The sequence below is a fragment of the Cryptococcus neoformans genome (assembly GCF_000091045.1).
Source record: "Cryptococcus neoformans var. neoformans JEC21 chromosome 14 sequence".
Lineage (NCBI taxonomy): Eukaryota > Fungi > Basidiomycota > Tremellomycetes > Tremellales > Cryptococcaceae > Cryptococcus > Cryptococcus deneoformans.
The window spans coordinates 143,299-160,328 of NC_006683.1; the positions used below are offsets into that span (position 1 = coordinate 143,299).

The following is a 17,030-nucleotide window of genomic DNA, read 5'->3' on the forward strand; positions in this document are numbered from 1 at the left end:
ATTTTTTTTTAGAACACACATTTCGTGGCCTTCTGGGGCAGGATGTGGTTGTGCCGGCGCTCTTGTCGGAGAATGCACAATATACGGCCGTACGGCGGGATACGGTCATGCGTGGGCGTCATCCGCGGAACTGACGGAGATCACGGTCGGTCAAGCATAATCACATGGCCTCGGAAGGACATGAAAAATGGATAGTCACACGGAAACCAGTTTCCATAATTAAGTGTGGCTGATCATCTGAAAAGATTTGGTTACGCCTGGTTAGGCTTTTTGGCCGCCACTGACGGAGATCCCTTATCAGATCTGTACAGCAATCCTGGTTTGCTCTTAGTATCTTTGAAGGAATTTGTGTTGGCGATGTCGCTATGAGTCCATCGAACACGTTCATACCTCTATTCAAGCAAGAGAGTGTGGAAGTGCTTGACTGTCAGACCCACAAGCAAGTCCTTCTTTTTTTACCAAAGTTACAGTTGACTTGCCCCATTATTCCAGGCCCAGTTCAATCACAAACGCGCCAAAGCCCAGTAATGATTGAACGCATGTTGGTCATCCTCAAAAACTGATGGCATATTCTACTAACAAAGTACTCTTCCATAGTCATGCCGCTTAAGGTCTTGATCATGGAAGCTAGTCGAGGAGTTACGCGCGTAGTAAACCATTGGCATATTTTAATAATAAACTGTTAGCGTACTTTACATGGCCTTCGTCTTACTTGCCAGGCAAAAATTGGAGAAGCTCGGCCCCACCTGCTTATGCATGCTTGCATGATACTACATAAAGTTTTGTTGGAGAGACGGAATGGCTTGCTGATAAAGTTGGAAATGCAGCAGATGATGAATATCCGCGATAAATTCAACGGAACCGGCAGTGAAGCAGCAAATAGGGGGGGAAGGATGTAATCCTTGAGCAAATTATCAGAGGTGAACTTTGCATAGATCCTGCTTTTGACGTCAATGCATTTGAAATGTTAATTGTAATAGATGGGCCTATGCAGAAGGGTATAGAGTTGGTAGGACAGTTGCGGTGCTTCGAAGAACTAAGGCGATCTCGGAACGCAACAGCTGCTATGCCAAAAAAGGTAATCTGGCTTTCACTCTTGTAACAGTCTTTTTCTGTCTTCCAAAGTAGGCTTCTTGCTTCCTCCCTCAACCATTGATGTCTTTGTTTGTGGATCTAGGTCCGATGGAACAAATGGTCTCATGAATTGTTCGTCTTCCCACTCAATGGAAGACTGCTTGAAGGCAGGTTGGGTTGGTGGTCGAGAACTTGAGATCCAGTCTCCTCACCGGCCGTTAGACGCTGATTGAGATGGTGCACAGTGCATCCGGCGGCCTTACTTTCTGCCTGCAAGGTATATAAAGACTGGGGGTGTAGGACTTCCTCTTGTTTTGTCAATGAACATCGCCTACTCACTTAACGAACAACTCGAACAACTCGAACAACTCTGAAACCTTCCCATACACACTACTACAATGCGCTCTTCCATCGTCTATTTCTCTATCCTCGCCTCTCTTGTGGCCTCTGCTAGTGCCCTCGAGATTGCTCCTGCTCGACGAGGTGTTGCTATCCTCTCTCGACGCAACGATGGTAAGCATTTGCTGCTTGATATCGGTTGTACAGCTTGGGAACTAAACATTACTATTCGGCTTCACTTTTGCAAACTCTGTGATCGCATCGAAACAGTCGATCAGGTCGGCGTTGACAGGCGCTCTGGTGTCGATGTCGACAAAGTCGGCGTTGACAGGCGTTCCGGTGTTGACAAAGTCGATGTTGACAGGCGCTCTGGCGTTGATGTCGACAAAGTCGGCGTTGACAGGCGTTCCGGTGTTGACAAAGTCGGCGTTGACAAGCGCTCTGGCGTCGATGTTGACAAAGTCGATGTTGACAGGCGTTCCGGTAAGCATTTTGCCATTTGATCTCTGTAGTACAGATTGAAACTGACATTATTCGATGTCACTTTCAGGCGTCGATGTTGACAAAGTCGGCGTTGACAGGCGTTCCGGTGTTGATGTCGACAAAGTCGGCGTTGACAAGCGCTCTGGCGTCGATGTTGACAAAGTCGATGTTGACAGGCGCTCGGGTGTCGATGTTGACAAAGTCGATGTTGACAGGCGCTCTGGCGTCGATGTCGACAAAGTCGGCGTTGACAGGCGTTCCGGTGTTGACAAAGTCGGTGTTGACAGGCGCTCTGGCGTCGATGTTGACAAAGTCTTTGACAGGCGTTCCGGTAAGCCTTTTGCCATTTGATCTCTGTAGTACAGATTGAAACTGACATTATTCGATGTCACTTTCAGGCGTCGATGTTGACAAAGTCGGCGTTGACAAGCGCTCTGGCGTCGATGTTGACAAAGTCTTTGACAGGCGTTCCGGTAAGCATTTTGCCATTTGATCTCTGTAGTACAGATTGAAACTGACATTATTCGATGTCACTTTCAGGTGTCGATGTTGACAAAGTCTTTGACAGGCGTTCCGGTAAGCATTTTGCCATTTGATCTCTGTAGTACAGATTGAAACTGACATTATTCGATGTCACTTTCAGGCGTCGATGTTGACAAAGTCGGCGTTGACAGGCGCTCTGGCGTCGATGTTGACAAGGTCGGCGTTGACAAGCGTTCCGGCGTCGATGTCGATCAGGTCGGTGTTGACAGGCGCTCTGGCGTTGATGTCGACAAAGTCGGCGTTGACAGGCGTTCCGGTGTTGATGTCGACAAGGTCGGCGTAGACAGGCGCTCCGGTGTTGATGTCGACAAGGTCGGCGTTGACAGGCGCTCGGGTGTTGATGTCGACAAAGTCGGCGTTGACAGGCGTTCCGGTGTTGATGTCGACAAGGTCGGCGTAGACAGGCGCTCCGGTAAGCATTTTGCCATTTGATCTCTGTAGTACAGATTGAAACTGACATTATTCGATGTCACTGTTTAAACTCCTTAAACTCCTGCGATCAGTCGATGATACTACCTATACTTCTATGGCTACCCTCGAATCCGCGTTCACCAATCCCACTCCTTACCTGCCAACTAGCCCTCTGACTATGTCTGCGGCTGCCCTCGAATCCGCGCCAACTGGCCCTCTGACTATTTCTGCGGCTACCCTCGAATCCGCGGTAACTGGCCCTATGACTATTTCTGCGGCTACCCTCGAATCCGCGATCACCGAACCCTTTCCCTTTCCTTTCATGCCAACCAACCCTCTGACTGTTTCGTTCACCAATCCCACTCCCTCCCCGACCAACCCTCTGACTGCGTAACTGAGTGGTCTACCCTCAGCCCAAGCCCCGCGTGGAAACTTCTACTAGGCAGAATTAACTGGTAGAAGTTACAGAAGGGCCTTTTTTGTCGCTTGCTGGAATTGTCCGTAATATTCGTTGTGTAATAATGAATGTCGAATGAATACTATGTAAACGTAGTAATCGGCGAGTACAGACTGGTTTTTAAGTGGCCTCAGGTTTTGTATGCAATTTCGAACAGGTTAGACACGATGATTCTTACCAGATTCGGCTTCCGTTGGGGAGACCAACACTTTCCATCTCCATGCCGTACACTGTCGCCTTGGTCGCTGATCGATAAACCCGTAGTTCCCGGCTGCCCTCCCAGTCCGACGCGACCGTCGGGATCACTGTTGAATGCGCTTTAGGAAAATTAAATGAGTGCTTTTTGGGGTTGGGAGTTTGGTGGCGAGTGTGAGGGCGACTGTAAACGGGATTGCAATTGCGATTGCGAACGGAGTACGGCGGAAAAAGATGGATTGCCACTGCAAAGTCCGGAGGCTGACCAGCTGAGATGTCTGAGGTTGGGGGTGCAATAATGCACCTACTACTGAATGAGTGACAGTAAAGTGGCGAGCGGTCTCCGCCGAAGACCCAGCAGGCCGAGGATCTGACAGAAAACGAGAGTTAAGCTAATACGAGGTGCTTACATTGAGACCAGTTAGACAGATATTGTTGGAGCTCATATTTTTGATAAGACGAGACTCGCGTTAGGGTCTGTGAAAGCTGGTATAACCAGTGTCCGACACATTGTTGGGCTTGCAGAAGGATTCCATGGGGTGGCAGACCTTGAACTGCAGTCGAATGGTATCTGCATGAACGAGGTGAAGGATACTGATGGGCACGAGACTGAGGTTGGGGGGAAGAGATGAGTTCGCCCGAGTGAAGAGGATACTTGACCTTACTAAGGGAACAATTCTTTTAGTGGAAAGCACATTTTGCACGGGAAAACAGGTGGATGGCCAACAAACGTACTGCCCTAATATTTTTTCTTTCCAGATATTTGTTTTGCTTATTCCACACCGCGACCGATAAATCGCCTAGGCGGACTTGCCTCCCATGTGATCCTAGTCAATTCGAAAGATTGGAGACTGAAGACTTAAAAGATTAACGCTTTTATTGAGGTAAGATCTTTCCGTACAAACACGCCCATCAGAAGTAAAGGTAAGTGAATGAGCAATGAGCATGTGACTGATGGTCTAGTTGGCGGCAATAGTGTCATATAAGTTTCCGAGGGAGAGAAAGGGAGAAGGGTGTCTTGAAATACAAACAGCAGAGGAACAAACAAACAGTGCGTTATTCTGCGCAAAATTGTATGTTTAATGATATAATCAGATATCATTATCCCACCCCCGTCCAGCCATGCATCCCATCATGCAGAGAGTGATCGCGGTCTGGTTCAGTTTGGCAGGAGATCATACGGACAAGAATGAAGGACAAGACAGATAATCGACCAAAGAAGCAAAAGTACCGCAGAAGCAGAAAAATAGGGTACGAACAGGAAACATGCATTCCCTTTCAAAATATCTTCTTTTCATTCTTATAGCTGTATTCTATCCCATCTGACCGTTTACTGTTGACCAGCCTCCATCAGTAACCAAAAATTGGAGATAAGAATAGATAGAACTCACAGTGATAACACTAGGCTTCTCCCTACCAGTGTACTCCTTCAACTTGGAGATATTCAAAGCAACCTCAATCAACGGCTTCAATCCAACCTGGGCATCGTTCCCATACTCGCTCTCATCCTTGCTGTATTTTTCGACATATAACCTAATAGTCGCACCAGAAGACCCTGTACCGGAAAGACGGAAGATGATTCTTGATCCATCTTCAAACTTGATGTACAACCCTTGATTGGTGGAGACAGAGCCGTCGATAGGGTCAGTGTACGAAAAGTTGTCAGCCTCCGCGACCTTGAAGGAAGCGTCAGAGGAAGTGGCCTTCAGGGAAGAGCCGACAAAGCCGGAAGAAGCAAAGAGGTCGCTGAGGTGGGACATCATTTTCTCGGCGGGTCCAGACTCGCATTCTTCATAGTCGTATCGAGAGAAGAAGGATCGACCATACTTCTTCCAGTGTTGCATGAGTACGTCGTTGATGCCGGATCCGGGCTTTTCCTTGTTCGCAGCAGCGAGGATAGCGAGCCAGGCTGCATTTTTTGTTAGTAATGCCACGAGGGTAAAATAAAAGGCAAGACTCACCGACGATGGCCCAAACACCGTCCTTTTCTCGAATGTGGTCCGAACCGGTACCGAAAGACTCTTCACCGCAGATGGAAAGTCGACCAGCATCCATCAAGTTACCGAAGAACTTCCATCCAGTAGGCACCTCAAAGACTTCGAGACCCCTCTCCTTGGCAACAATGTCAATGGCACCGCTAGTAGGCATAGACCTGGCAAGGCCCTTGATACCGCTCTTGAAGTAAGGGATGGCCTTTTCTGCCCAATCGGCAATGATAGCAACACTGTCGGAAGGAGTGACAAAAGCACCCTTGCCATAGATCATGTTTCGGTCACCGTCACCATCAGAGGCAGCACCAAACTCAATGTTCTCCTTCTCAACTCGCTCAACAAGCTCGTGAGCGTAAGTCAAGTTGGGGTCGGGGTGGCCACCGCCAAAGTCGGGGGAGGGGACACAGTTTTGGATGGAAGATTCGGGTAAACCGAGCTCTTCGACAAAGATAGCTCGGCCATAAGGACCGGTGACACCGTTAAGGGCGTCAAAGAGAACGGTAGGTCGGGGGGTGGTGTTGTGGAGCCAGTTCTTGATGGCGTCAAAGTCAAAGATGGACTTGAGGAGGTCAATGTAGTTAGAGACAGGGTCAACAATGGTGACCTTGAGAGGACCATGGGTGAACTCGCCAATCTTGGACAAATCAAGCTGCTCCGTGTTAGACATTGCTCATGCTTGATTTAACAAACTTACATCGGGCAAGTTGATCTGCTTGTATTCCTGGATGCTGTCGGCAATCTCGTGGATGGCGTTGGTCACATCCTCGGGGGCAGGTCCACCATTGGGAGTGTTGAACTTGATACCAAAGTCATTATCGGGACCACCGGGGTTGTGGGACGCAGTGAGGAGAATACCACCATCAGTCTTGAGGGATCGGATAAGTGCAGAACCAGCGGGGGTGGAGAGGATGGCGTTTTGGCCGAGAATAACGTGCTTGATGCCGTTGGCAGCACCGATACGGAGAATAATCTGGGTAGCCTCGGGAGACTAAAGTTGATAAGAAAATGAGAAGTAAAATCATGCATCAGTCACCAGTTCCTTCCCGAACCGCAACGTCTGCGCTGTACAAACGATAGATCTCACTCACAAAGTATCGTCCATCACCACCAACAACAATGGTCTTGCCCTCGGGACCTCCAGGCATAGCAGAGAGGATGGCCTGAACAAAGTTCTCGGTGTAGTGCTCCTGCTGGAAGATCTTGACCTTCTTTCGAAGACCGGATGTACCTGGCTTCTGGCCTGTCAGGGAGCGTTAGCTATGGTCCGTCCAGAGGGAATGTGGACTTGCCAGAGTAGGGCTTTGTCTTGACGGTTACGATATCGGACCTAGACGGGTGAGCCTAGCTGAAATATAGGTGCAAGGCGACTTACATGGTGGTATATGGGTATTCTGTGGAAGAAGGAAGGAAGAAGGAGGAAGGAAAGAGGATATGGTGGTGTATGGGAGGTGAGTGGACACCAGCCGCGGCCCGTGCGCACAACACCGAGATACCAGCCAGCCGCATACGTCAGGAGCTGCAGCCCCACACCCCACACCAATTCCCGAGAGTGGCACACGTGGTCGCCACGCGACAGAAAGGCGGCACCCACCGTCGTGCCTTGCATATCAACATCTCGCCTCAAAATTAGTCCACCTTTTTTCGGATCGACTACTCTTTTTTTCGAGCATAGGTCGAGCCTCATCGAGCGATATGCCCGAAATCACCGCTTTCCCCCAGCCAAAATCAGATCTCAACGTCCTCCTCCTCGGAGCGGGCGGAAGGGAGCACGCCCTCGCGTTCAAGCTCGCCCAGTCTTCCAGGGTCGCTCGTATTGTCGTTTGCCCAGGTAACGGCGGTACTGCTCTTATGGGCGGGAAGGTCTCTAATCTCGCATTGCCTTGGGGTGCTCCCCCGGCCTTCGGGTCCATTTTAGAGTGGGCTAAGAAAGAGAACATTGACCTCGTCGTTCCCGGTCCCGAGCAACCTCTTGTCGATGGTGTCGAGGGTGCGTTCAAGAAGGCTGGTATTCCCGTCTTTGGCCCCTCACCCGCTGCTGCTATGCTCGAGGGCAGCAAGTCTCTCAGCAAGGAGTTCATGGCCCGACACAACATCCCCACTGCCGCCTTCCGATCGTTCACCTCCACCCAATACGAAGATGCCGTCGCCTACATCAAGTCCAAGCCCTTCACCTCTGGTCGAAGTGTCATCAAAGCGTCTGGTCTTGCCGCCGGTAAGGGTGTGCTCATCCCCGAAACCGACGAAGAGGCTCTTGCTGCTTTGAAGAGCGTCATGGTCGACAAGGAGTTTGGAGATGCCGGCGACGAGGTTGTCGTTGAGGAGTACCTCTCCGGCCCTGAGATTTCTGTTCTCGCTTTCAGCGATGGTTACACTATCGTGCCGATGCCTGCTGCTCAGGACCACAAGCGTATCGGCGAGGGTGACACTGGCCTTAACACTGGTGGTATGGGCGCTTACGCTCCTGCCCCGATCGCTACCAAGGAGATCATGGAGAGGTGTGTCAAGGATGTGCTCGAGCCCACGATCAAGGGAATGAGGGAAGATGGTTATCCATTTGTTGGCATGTTGTTCACCGGCTTTATGATCACTGCCGATGGACCTAGGGTTTTGGAGTACAACGTCAGGTTCGGTGACCCAGAGACTCAGGCTTTGATGCTATTACTTGACGAGCAGACTGATTTGGCCGAGGTGTTGCTTGTGAGTTTCTCTCTTTCAGTTTTCATTTGACCTCGCCATGTCTGATGGCAAATTTCTAGGCCTGTGTTGAGCGCCGTCTTGACTCTGTCAAGCTCGGCTACAAGCAAGGCTACGCTGTCTCTGTCGTCCTTGCTTCCGAGGGCTACCCCGGCTCTTACCCCAAAGGCCTCCCTATGACCCTTAACCCTACACCTGAAGGTACGTCCATGGTCATCTCATCCTTGCATCAACTAACAATGTAAAAAAACAGGTGTTGAGGTCTTCCACGCCGGAACTAAGCGCTCCGACAACGTCACGGTCACCGACGGCGGCCGTGTCCTCGCCGTCTGCGCTTCGGCCCCTACCCTCCGCGCCGCCGTCGACCTCGCCTACTCTGGCATCTCTCAAATCTCCTTCCAAGGCCAAACCTTCCGTCGAGACATTGCTTACCGTGCTCTCTCCTCCGAACCCCCCGCCGAGCCCAAGGGCCTCACTTACGCCGCTGCCGGCGTTTCCGTCGATGCCGGTAACGATCTCGTCGAGGCTATCAAGCCCGTCGTCAAGGCCACTCGACGACCTGGTGCCGACTCTGACATTGGCGGGTTCGGCGGTGCGTTCGACCTTGCCAAAGCCGGCTACAAGGACCCGATCCTCGTTTCTGGGACTGACGGTGTCGGAACCAAGCTCCGTGTCGCTCTTGACCATGGGAAACACAGCACCGTCGGTATCGACCTCGTTGCGATGAGCGTCAACGACCTCATCGTTCAAGGTGCCGAGCCTCTCTACTTCCTCGACTATTATGCGTGTTCCAAGCTCGACGTGCCTGTGGCCTCGGATGTGATCACCGGTATTGCCGAGGGATGTCTCCAAGCTGGATGCGCATTGATCGGCGGTGAGACGGCAGAAATGCCGGGCATGTACCACGGGGACGACTATGATCTTGCCGGTTTTGCTGTGGGTGTGGTTGAACGAGCACAAATCCTCCCCACGCCCGATATCGCCTCTGGCGACGTCCTCCTCGCTCTCTCTTCCTCTGGCCCCCACTCCAACGGTTTCTCCCTTATCCGCAAAATCGTTTCCCTCTCCAACCTCGCTTTGCATGATACCGCCCCATGGGACAAGAACACTTCCGTTGGCGATGCGCTCTTAACCCCTACCAAGGTGTACATCAAGCCCCTCTTACCCGGTATCAAGTCTAGCTTGTACAAGGGCATGTCCCACATTACCGGCGGTGGTTTCACAGAGAACATCCCCCGTATCTTCTCCTCTGCGTCAAACTTGGGTGTCAAGCTTGATTTGACGTCTTACAGCCTTCCGGCGATTTGGAAGTGGCTCATGCGGGCTGGGAACGTCGAGGCCAAGGAGATGGTTAGGACGTTCAACTGTGGTGTGGGGATGATCATCATCGTCGCCAAGGACAAGGTTGACGCGGCGTTGAACAGTTTGAAGGAGAATGGGGAGGAGGCTTGGGTTATTGGTGAAGTTCAGGAGAAGAAGGGTGTCGAGTACATTGGTTTGGACCAATTTGGCCTTTAGAAGTGAGGAGTCTATAGTTTAGGGCTTTTGTGCGTTTTAGAAAAACAAAATTATGAGTAGAGTTGTGTTCCATGCAAGATCTAGTTGTCTCTGATAGATTTACGTTTGCGGCTCAAAAGTGAGTCTGAGAGTTGCGAAAGTAAAAAGTACGAAAGATTGTCATATCTTCACGAACTCCGGAGTCCGTCCAAGCGAAAGACGTTATTGACGCGACGGAATCAATTTCTTCCAATACTCTTGCGTCGAAGAACGAACCTCTCGCATATCCCCTTTCCACTTTCCGTCTCAACCCCATTCAACCTGTTTTTTTGAGCCAACTTTATTCTTCACCATGTCCCAAGCCCATCGACCCACATGGAACCCCGCCCAAGGCCGGGAAACCAAAGCCGGTTCTCAACAAATCTCCAAGCTGTCCCTCGCAGCGCATACCAAACTTAAGTTCCGTCAACCGGGGCAGACAAACACTTCAGATGTCGCGAGAAGAGATTTGAAAGCGGAGCTCTTAGCAGCGGAGAGGGCGTCACTGGAGAAGAAGAGGAAGGCGGAGGGGTTGCCGCCTTTGGCGCCGTTGGGGTCCCAGCAGGATGGGCAGCTGAGGATAGAAGGAGCGAGGGACGGGGAGGAGGATGAGGCGGCAGCGAAGAGGAGGAAGATATTGGAAGAAGCTGCGGAGATGGATAAGGACGATGAAAGTGAGAGTGACGAGGGGGAAGAGGAGGGTAAGGGGAAAGGAAAGGCAGTGGATGATGAGGATGAAGACGATGATGATGATGAGTGAGTTTTCATCGCTCTTCTGTAGTGAAGCATTGCGCAGTGGTCATGGTCTGACTTTTTTGAGCAGTAGTGACGATGATTCGGACGATGAGGACGATACAGCAGCATTAATGGCAGAACTTGCAAAGATCAAGCAAGAACGAGCCGAAGAAAAAGCCCGCCTCGTGCGTCCCATTCCCTTACCCCTATCCTATTTTTCCGGAAACTGACCTTGTGCCATTTGTTGTTTTGTAGGACGCTGAAGCAGCTTCCAGCGAAGCCATATCCCGTGAAGCTGAGATCGCTACAGGCAACCCTCTGATGAACCTCCAAGCCGCTCTCGGCACTGCGTCCGATACCCCTCGGTCGACTACATCGTCTGCATCGACATTTGCGGTCAAGAGGAGATGGGACGATGACTTGATTTTCAAGAACCAGGCTGTTGGGATTGACGATAAGCCCAAGAGGGGAGAGTTCGTCAATGACTTGCTGAGAAGCGAGTTCCACAAGAAGTTTATGAACAGGTTCATCAAGTAGTGGAAGAGAGGCCTCAGTGTACTACATATGGATATTGTCATGCATTACACATTTATGAAATCGTGCCTAGTCGTTTTCTACGACGCATGCATACTACATATGATAGCCATGGACACCCGATTCTGGCAAAACTGTGCAGGGAAAGTGACCCGAATCCTGCCTCCACCGATAGCGACCTTCGTTGTTGGAAATTGAGTGTTCGTTTTCCAATAACCCTTCCCTTCCCAACATCCATCTCCCCATCCCTTTTTCTCATTCCTCTTTCAACAACCTCAAAACAGAACACATTCACGATGCTCTCTGCTCTCCGCCCCATCGCCCGACCCCTCGCCGGCTCTCTCAGGACTCGCATTGCGCCCAGGCCCTCTGCGCTCAAGTTCTCTGCCCTCAGGTTCGTCTCTACCAGTGCGTATCGCCCTCCATCTCATTGGTCCGAGTCACCCCTCGTTATTGAGCTAACATTTTCCTCTCCTTACCACTCATTTCACCTAACCGCTGTGCCGATGCGTACATTGCAATCGCCTATTGCTCTACTTTCACAGCCAAGTACACTACTGACCACGAATGGGTCACTTTTGAGTCTGAGACCAACGTCGGTGTCGTTGGTATCACCGAGTACGCCCAGAAGGCTTTAGGAGATGTCGTCTTTGTCGAGTTGCCCGGTGAAGGTACCGAGGTCGCCCAGGGTGGTATGTCTTGCCATTTGCTTAGCTGTTCCTTTCGCTTCGTCATGTCGTCGCGCGAATGCTTGGCAGATATACACAGGGTACTAGATGCTGATACACAGTTGTATAGATTCCATTGGTGCTGTCGAGTCTGTCAAGGCTGCCTCTGACATCTATGCCCCTATCTCTGGTGTCGTCGAGTCTATCAACGAGACCCTTGCCGACCAACCTAGCTTGTTGAACAAGTCTCCCGAGAAAGACGGTACGTCATACCCTTATACCCTTGATCGTTTTGACATGTAATGCTAACATGGCTATCGTCGATTAACAGGCTGGCTTTGCAAGGTCAAGCTCTCCGACCCCGCCGAGTTTGATGACCTCTTGTCTGCTGACGCTTACAAAGCCCATTGCGAGGGTGCTTAAAGTAACTCATCAAAAAAGGATCAACTTCAAATTAATTCATATTCATATATTTTTCTCTCAACAGATTCAGTAATTCTCATCGAATGTAGGGATGCAGGCATGCAAAGCGAAACGTTGTCCATAATGCACCCAAACTTATCATTGTCATTCACCTTTCCAGGAAATATATGAGGCTTACATGATCAAGGAACGTGAATGTGAGGACGGGTACGACACCAAGGAACAGTTAGCGGAGAACATTAATGGCAGGCTTTCCCACTAATTCATATAAAACTCAGCTTTCGATGCCGGCATGACTGTCTTAAAAAGAGGCGATCTATTCTACGGGGTTAGCGTGGAAGGCAAGACTTTGAGTATAAAAGTTGAGGAGACTTGCTTGCTCCCCTCATCCTCGCCAACCACTACAAACACTCAACATCCAACTACTGCATAACCAATACAATTACAGCTCCCATCTATATCACATCGTGGCTCAACAAAACACCAACCCTTCAGAAGAACGCTCGGTCTCGAATGAGGTCGTATTATCACTCAGAAACTGAGACCTGTACGCATTTCCTTCTTCTCTGCCTTTCTTCATGATTTGGACATGCTGCTGACGTTGTTCTCCTCTTTTTTCCTCCTAGCCCCGCTCTTAATTCCCAATTCCCATGTCTTACATGTAGCCGAACCCCTCTCAACAGGATCAAAGTCAGAATCAGACCCAGACCCGAGACAATAGCCCCTGCTCACGAGAACCTGGACATCCATACCGTTCGTCATACCACAATTTCACCACTTTGATCTTCGCAAAGTGTTCCAACACAGAGAAATCGGAGTTCCAAAAGATTTATTTTTGTCTCAACGGTTTTCGTCACGCCAGAATCATCTTAAAACATTCGTCCTTTGGAGAATCGGGCATAGTAATCAGAAGCAAAATGGAAATTTGAAAGGAAGGGTTCATCTTCCGCCAAGGACCTTTGTACCATGTCGACTCCCGAAGGGAGCAGCGAAGGCGTACTGGTAAAAAATGGATGGTATAATAAAGCGCTTATTTCGTTGGCCCACGGTTAAGCAACGGATTCTCTTCCTATTTGAGTCGTCACTTTCAACTTTTCAAAAATAGGTTGCTCAAGATGACTTGCCAGCAGAATTCCAGTGACAATGGCACCTCCACGAATTCCTTGCGTCAGCGCATGATGGATTACCTTATCAGGACAGAAAGAAGTATGTCTTGAGTTGATAATATTCCTCGCCAAAGTAGCTGATATCGCGGTTTATTGATTCGCGACGCAGCCGGAGACATTCACATATATCCTGCTCAAGGCACCTTTGATGCCCAAGCTTATGAGGCCGAAGAGGAAGTCGATCAATACCTTAGCGACTCGTCACATCTGGGATCGGTATCAGCTCCATCATCAAGACTAAACCCACAACCTTCTACCATCCGGAGCGAGGTCCCTAGCCGAGTGATCTACGGTGATTTTGAGTCTGGGATGCAGTCAGCTTTTAGCTATCCTTCCGGTTGGCGAGATCGTGACTATACCCAGTACAATGTCTTAGTGCCTATCATGACGGGCCAAGGAATTGCATATCAAGCGGTTGAAGAGGAGTGTGATGCGTGCCGTAGCTATTTTTTCAGCCAAACTCGGCAGATGACTGACAACGCTTATCGAACTTCACGTCACTTACGAGATTCTCAGTGAGATATAGCAAGCAACCCTGCAATCAATGGAGGTCATCGATTAAAAGACAGCTCTGTCGGGCTGTAGTACACAAAGAGCAGATAGATTGTCTGGGAGAATCCAAAGGCTTCCAAAAAGTCCCTCACTTTTGTCTGATAAAGGTTATAAAGGCGGGGTATGAGCGTCAGCCACAGATATTGGTGTATCCATATTTGTGGGTGATCCTTAGTAGCGCCTTCAAGGAACAGGAAACAAATCAAGATTTATGTCTTTGTTCATGTTTAAAGGCGTCTGATATGCATTCAAGGGTATCTCTGCAAATAAAAAGTTAGAAGTTAGAATTCTATTCAATGACACATCATTTCACTAACAGAATCATAAGATGGACACGTAAAATCGATCGCAGTTTCTTTCATGAAGCAAGCACGATGACTGTTAATACCTGAACCATCCTGATCGATTCCAATTTCAGCCAAAAATGGTTTTAATACTCAGAATGATCCATTGGAGTTCCAAGACCTCTAGCGTCGAAGTGTATTAATTGATAAAATGGGGAAAGAGGTGCAAATTGCAAAAAGAACTTGTCAGAAAGGAGTAAAAGGAGTTGTTATGTGATTAATGACTTCATCTTACATGTTTCAGTAGCCGCCTCGATGTCATCAGCGTTTCTCGCCCCTTTATCATTCCTTCGCAATGGTGGATGTCGTTCCGATGAATGACTCTTTCATTTTCCATAAACCTGCTGGATCGATCGCGATGGATAAACAATAAAACCGTTGGAGAGGATGGCAGGTCTCGTCCTTAATTAGTAAGCTATGAGCGCTGCAGCATACTGTCGAGTACAGATTTCATCTCCCTTCCCCTTGAAAACTAGGTCTATCTCCTTCATGCCCTATACCCCCCTCACCAGATGACTTTGGATTGGTACTCGTCGGTGCTGTTATCTCATTTATGCCATCGAGACCCATTGTATTCGAGTTAAGGTAGTGTATCGGACGAGGTGTAGGAGTTCCGGATCCGGAGCCAGAAGAAGAGCCGCCAGAGGATTGGAAGCGGTTGATAGGGTACGGTTGCGGGGTCCGGGATGTGTGCTGTAGGCTGTGCGGATGTTTAAAAAAGGTCAGAGGACGCATGCATGGGCGCTGTCAAGAGGGTTGGGATGATGCTTACGGGTTGGAAGAGGAGTAATCGCAGTGCACATAAGCTCGAATTACGCCGTCCAAGCTGCAGAATTTCAGTACCTCGGCAGAGAGATACTGGTCAAGGACTGACCTTTCTATCACACATCTGTGCATCTGTTAGCAACCTAGCTAAAGACCCAAGTCGGCATATACTCACTGTATAGTCTCTCCGACATCATGTGCATAGTGCAGTGAGCTTGACTTGGGAAGGATTACATCCACCTCCACAATTAGATCATCTCTAAATACCTTGTCAGTGGGAGACTCTTTATAGTGGTAACCATTTACTCACCCGATATGATAACATTCAATATCTGCAATCTCCAAAACTGGGTTGAACCTTGAGACAAGATACAGTACTCGTGTAATTTGGTCTGCAGATGCAGTTTTACCAGACACTAAATCAATTCATCAAAGCATGCAGCATTAATCAATCTGACACAAGATGTAAGGAGAGGACTGGCTGGAAACCCACAGTTTGCAAAGTTTTCGTGAAGAGTTTTTATCCATTCCACGATGATATACGACGAAAGGATCATACCTCCGATTGGATCTAGTAATCTCCAATGAAGTAACGAACCAATCCACTGTTTAGGTATAGTAAGTATATATTCGGTGAATAGGGATTAGTTGTGTTGCGTACGGGGAAAGCCAGAGACATGGCGTTGAAGAACACATCGTTCTCTGCATCCTGTGCAAGTGCTTGCACACCGGATGAAGGGATACGGGAGCACCAAGCCCATCTGTCTGTGTATTAGCACAGGCTCAGCATGATATAAATTTGACTACGTACAAGATTGCTTTGATACCGATTGTGACAAGCATAATTCTGGTTTATATGTTAGTGAATTATTCCTCGATCAGAGTCAGCAAACCTACCCCACACCTAAAGGTCCAAGATTAATAGGATCTTCTTCGGGAGGTCCAATAGTCCTTTTAAATGATTCTATGAATACCTGCACGAAAGAAGCAATCATGGCTACCGAGAAGATCAACTGTTGAGAGGTTATCAGTCCATTAATACACTTTCAGCGCTCAAAAAGGAGAGGCGTACCACTCCTAATGGTTCAAACCTCCGTTTCCCTGTCGGGTATTTGTGTGAATCTGTCTTCATGCCTATTGCCAGACTCGTTCCTAGGATGATGAATGTGCTTAAAAGATCTAAGGCGGAGTCGACAAGAGAAGCAGCAAGGGAAATAGACGATGAGTGGAGAACAGCCGCGGTTTTTCCTCCGACAAGAAGGATGTTAACTATAGTGTTTACTGGAAGAAGTGTGATTATGGCTCGAGGATTATAACAAAGAGCGGAACGTACTACTGAGCGCTAACCGAGCAAGTTTCTCTCTTCTCTCAGCTTTGGCATCTGCTAATAATGGTGTTTCCTCTCCTGGATCTCCATTCTCGTCCCCATACCCATCCCCTCCCCTTGCTCCATTCGTTCTCCAATAGCTATCTCTCCTTGCCGCTTTGGGACTGGCCACTTCTTCTTCGAGGTCACCTAATCTTTGCATGTATGTTCGCGAGGGAGTAAAAGATAACGCGATGTTGTGCGTCAGTTCCCCTGATAGAATCCCATCCACTTCTAAGTAATGTTCGCGCAAGCGCGCTAAATTGCGATAATACGGGCGTAACTTTTTGGGAAGTGTTGATATTTCATCATCACTTATGGGTAATCCGTCAAAGTCACCGCTCCTCTCATGCTGACTGATGATTCCTTCCTTACGAGCTTCTTCAAATGTCATTCCCCTCCCTCGCCGAAAAGAGAGGGGCGATTGGGTAGTCGTTAAGGGTGTTAGTTGGGCTTCAGGTTCCGGAGGATGAGAGGGATTGTGGAAGTGATTGTTGAGACAGAATGTGGTACCAGATGATGAGGAAATTCGGGGCGAGGGATGGCTGTTAGAGAAGCCATAAGAGGTCGTAGCGGAGTGTTGGATCGGAGGTCTTTTATCTGCCATCGTGTCGGATGCGCTTGCTGAGATGGAAATGGCGGCATCCCATGATAAAATGGGAGCGACAATGTTCCCGTCTGGTGCAACATTTTATGACTCACCTCCTCCTTTGGCGGGTGCCTTTTTTTCTTTCCGTCATCTTTCCGCTGGAAC

The 17,030-nt window shown here is 49.1% G+C and overlaps 6 protein-coding genes across 6 annotated transcripts; 4 read left to right on the plus strand and 2 right to left on the minus strand.

Annotated features, from left to right (window-relative positions):
* The first annotated feature begins 1,230 nt into the window (after positions 1 to 1,230).
* On the plus strand, positions 1,231 to 3,406 carry CNN00420 (hypothetical protein). Its single transcript, XM_568568.1, has 7 exons — positions 1,231 to 1,587; positions 1,684 to 1,896; positions 1,964 to 2,227; positions 2,295 to 2,369; positions 2,437 to 2,472; positions 2,540 to 2,851; positions 2,943 to 3,406. Exons 1-7 carry the CDS (start codon positions 1,473 to 1,475, stop codon positions 3,242 to 3,244), a joined length of 1,317 nt encoding a protein of 438 aa, XP_568568.1. The 5' UTR covers positions 1,231 to 1,472; the 3' UTR covers positions 3,245 to 3,406.
* A 1,077-nt stretch (positions 3,407 to 4,483) lies between these two features.
* On the minus strand, positions 4,484 to 6,931 carry CNN00430 (phosphoglucomutase, putative). Its single transcript, XM_568570.2, has 7 exons — positions 6,866 to 6,931; positions 6,783 to 6,820; positions 6,582 to 6,733; positions 6,188 to 6,481; positions 5,464 to 6,142; positions 4,894 to 5,411; positions 4,484 to 4,835 (listed from the first exon to the last, which is right to left on the minus strand). Coding segments are annotated over exons 1-7 (1,686 nt in total). The 5' UTR covers positions 6,868 to 6,931; the 3' UTR covers positions 4,484 to 4,832.
* Positions 6,932 to 7,149: 218 nt separating this feature from the next.
* Positions 7,150 to 9,797, plus strand: CNN00440 (purine nucleotide biosynthesis-related protein, putative). Its single transcript, XM_568572.2, has 3 exons — positions 7,150 to 8,190; positions 8,250 to 8,388; positions 8,441 to 9,797. Exons 1-3 carry the CDS (start codon positions 7,186 to 7,188, stop codon positions 9,703 to 9,705), a joined length of 2,409 nt encoding a protein of 802 aa, XP_568572.1. The 5' UTR covers positions 7,150 to 7,185; the 3' UTR covers positions 9,706 to 9,797.
* A 158-nt stretch (positions 9,798 to 9,955) lies between these two features.
* CNN00450 (conserved hypothetical protein) lies at positions 9,956 to 11,105 on the plus strand. Its single transcript, XM_024658366.1, has 3 exons — positions 9,956 to 10,479; positions 10,547 to 10,643; positions 10,714 to 11,105. Exons 1-3 carry the CDS (start codon positions 10,037 to 10,039, stop codon positions 10,993 to 10,995), a joined length of 822 nt encoding a protein of 273 aa, XP_024514055.1. The 5' UTR covers positions 9,956 to 10,036; the 3' UTR covers positions 10,996 to 11,105.
* Positions 11,106 to 11,208: 103 nt separating this feature from the next.
* Positions 11,209 to 12,207, plus strand: CNN00460 (glycine dehydrogenase (decarboxylating), putative). The gene is made up of 4 exons (XM_568576.2): positions 11,209 to 11,400; positions 11,538 to 11,684; positions 11,791 to 11,922; positions 11,992 to 12,207. The coding sequence occupies exons 1-4, from the start codon at positions 11,289 to 11,291 to the stop codon at positions 12,081 to 12,083; spliced, it is 483 nt and encodes a 160-aa protein (XP_568576.1). The 5' UTR covers positions 11,209 to 11,288; the 3' UTR covers positions 12,084 to 12,207.
* A 1,946-nt stretch (positions 12,208 to 14,153) lies between these two features.
* Positions 14,154 to 16,912, minus strand: CNN00470 (conserved hypothetical protein). Its single transcript, XM_024658367.1, has 12 exons — positions 16,244 to 16,912; positions 15,983 to 16,191; positions 15,808 to 15,923; positions 15,722 to 15,757; positions 15,572 to 15,671; positions 15,404 to 15,515; positions 15,221 to 15,326; positions 15,086 to 15,169; positions 15,020 to 15,034; positions 14,918 to 14,971; positions 14,381 to 14,845; positions 14,154 to 14,268 (listed from the first exon to the last, which is right to left on the minus strand). Exons 1-11 carry the CDS (start codon positions 16,881 to 16,883, stop codon positions 14,596 to 14,598), a joined length of 1,722 nt encoding a protein of 573 aa, XP_024514057.1. The 5' UTR covers positions 16,884 to 16,912; the 3' UTR covers positions 14,154 to 14,268; positions 14,381 to 14,595.
* Between the last annotated feature and the right edge of the window lie 118 nt (positions 16,913 to 17,030).

Coding starts and splice junctions, on each gene's coding strand:
- CNN00420 (XM_568568.1), top strand. CDS start 1,473: ATGCGCTCTTCCATCGTCTATTTCTCTATCCTCGCCTCTCTTGTGGCC. Junction 1,897..1,963: donor CGATGTTGACAGGCGTTCCG/GTAAGCATTTTG, acceptor TGTCACTTTCAG/GCGTCGATGTTGACAAAGTC. Junction 2,473..2,539: donor AGTCTTTGACAGGCGTTCCG/GTAAGCATTTTG, acceptor TGTCACTTTCAG/GCGTCGATGTTGACAAAGTC.
- CNN00430 (XM_568570.2), bottom strand. Junction 6,482..6,581: donor GTGGTGATGGACGATACTTT/GTGAGTGAGATC, acceptor TATCAACTTTAG/TCTCCCGAGGCTACCCAGAT. Junction 5,412..5,463: donor CGGTGTTTGGGCCATCGTCG/GTGAGTCTTGCC, acceptor CAAAAAATGCAG/CCTGGCTCGCTATCCTCGCT.
- CNN00440 (XM_568572.2), top strand. CDS start 7,186: ATGCCCGAAATCACCGCTTTCCCCCAGCCAAAATCAGATCTCAACGTC. Junction 8,191..8,249: donor ATTTGGCCGAGGTGTTGCTT/GTGAGTTTCTCT, acceptor GCAAATTTCTAG/GCCTGTGTTGAGCGCCGTCT. Junction 8,389..8,440: donor CCTTAACCCTACACCTGAAG/GTACGTCCATGG, acceptor GTAAAAAAACAG/GTGTTGAGGTCTTCCACGCC.
- CNN00450 (XM_024658366.1), top strand. CDS start 10,037: ATGTCCCAAGCCCATCGACCCACATGGAACCCCGCCCAAGGCCGGGAA. Junction 10,480..10,546: donor GAAGACGATGATGATGATGA/GTGAGTTTTCAT, acceptor TTTTTTGAGCAG/TAGTGACGATGATTCGGACG. Junction 10,644..10,713: donor CCGAAGAAAAAGCCCGCCTC/GTGCGTCCCATT, acceptor GTTGTTTTGTAG/GACGCTGAAGCAGCTTCCAG.
- CNN00460 (XM_568576.2), top strand. CDS start 11,289: ATGCTCTCTGCTCTCCGCCCCATCGCCCGACCCCTCGCCGGCTCTCTC. Junction 11,685..11,790: donor TACCGAGGTCGCCCAGGGTG/GTATGTCTTGCC, acceptor ACAGTTGTATAG/ATTCCATTGGTGCTGTCGAG. Junction 11,923..11,991: donor CAAGTCTCCCGAGAAAGACG/GTACGTCATACC, acceptor GTCGATTAACAG/GCTGGCTTTGCAAGGTCAAG.
- CNN00470 (XM_024658367.1), bottom strand. CDS start 16,883: ATGGCAGATAAAAGACCTCCGATCCAACACTCCGCTACGACCTCTTAT. Junction 15,758..15,807: donor CTTGGACCTTTAGGTGTGGG/GTAGGTTTGCTG, acceptor CATATAAACCAG/AATTATGCTTGTCACAATCG. Junction 15,672..15,721: donor ATCGGTATCAAAGCAATCTT/GTACGTAGTCAA, acceptor ATACACAGACAG/ATGGGCTTGGTGCTCCCGTA.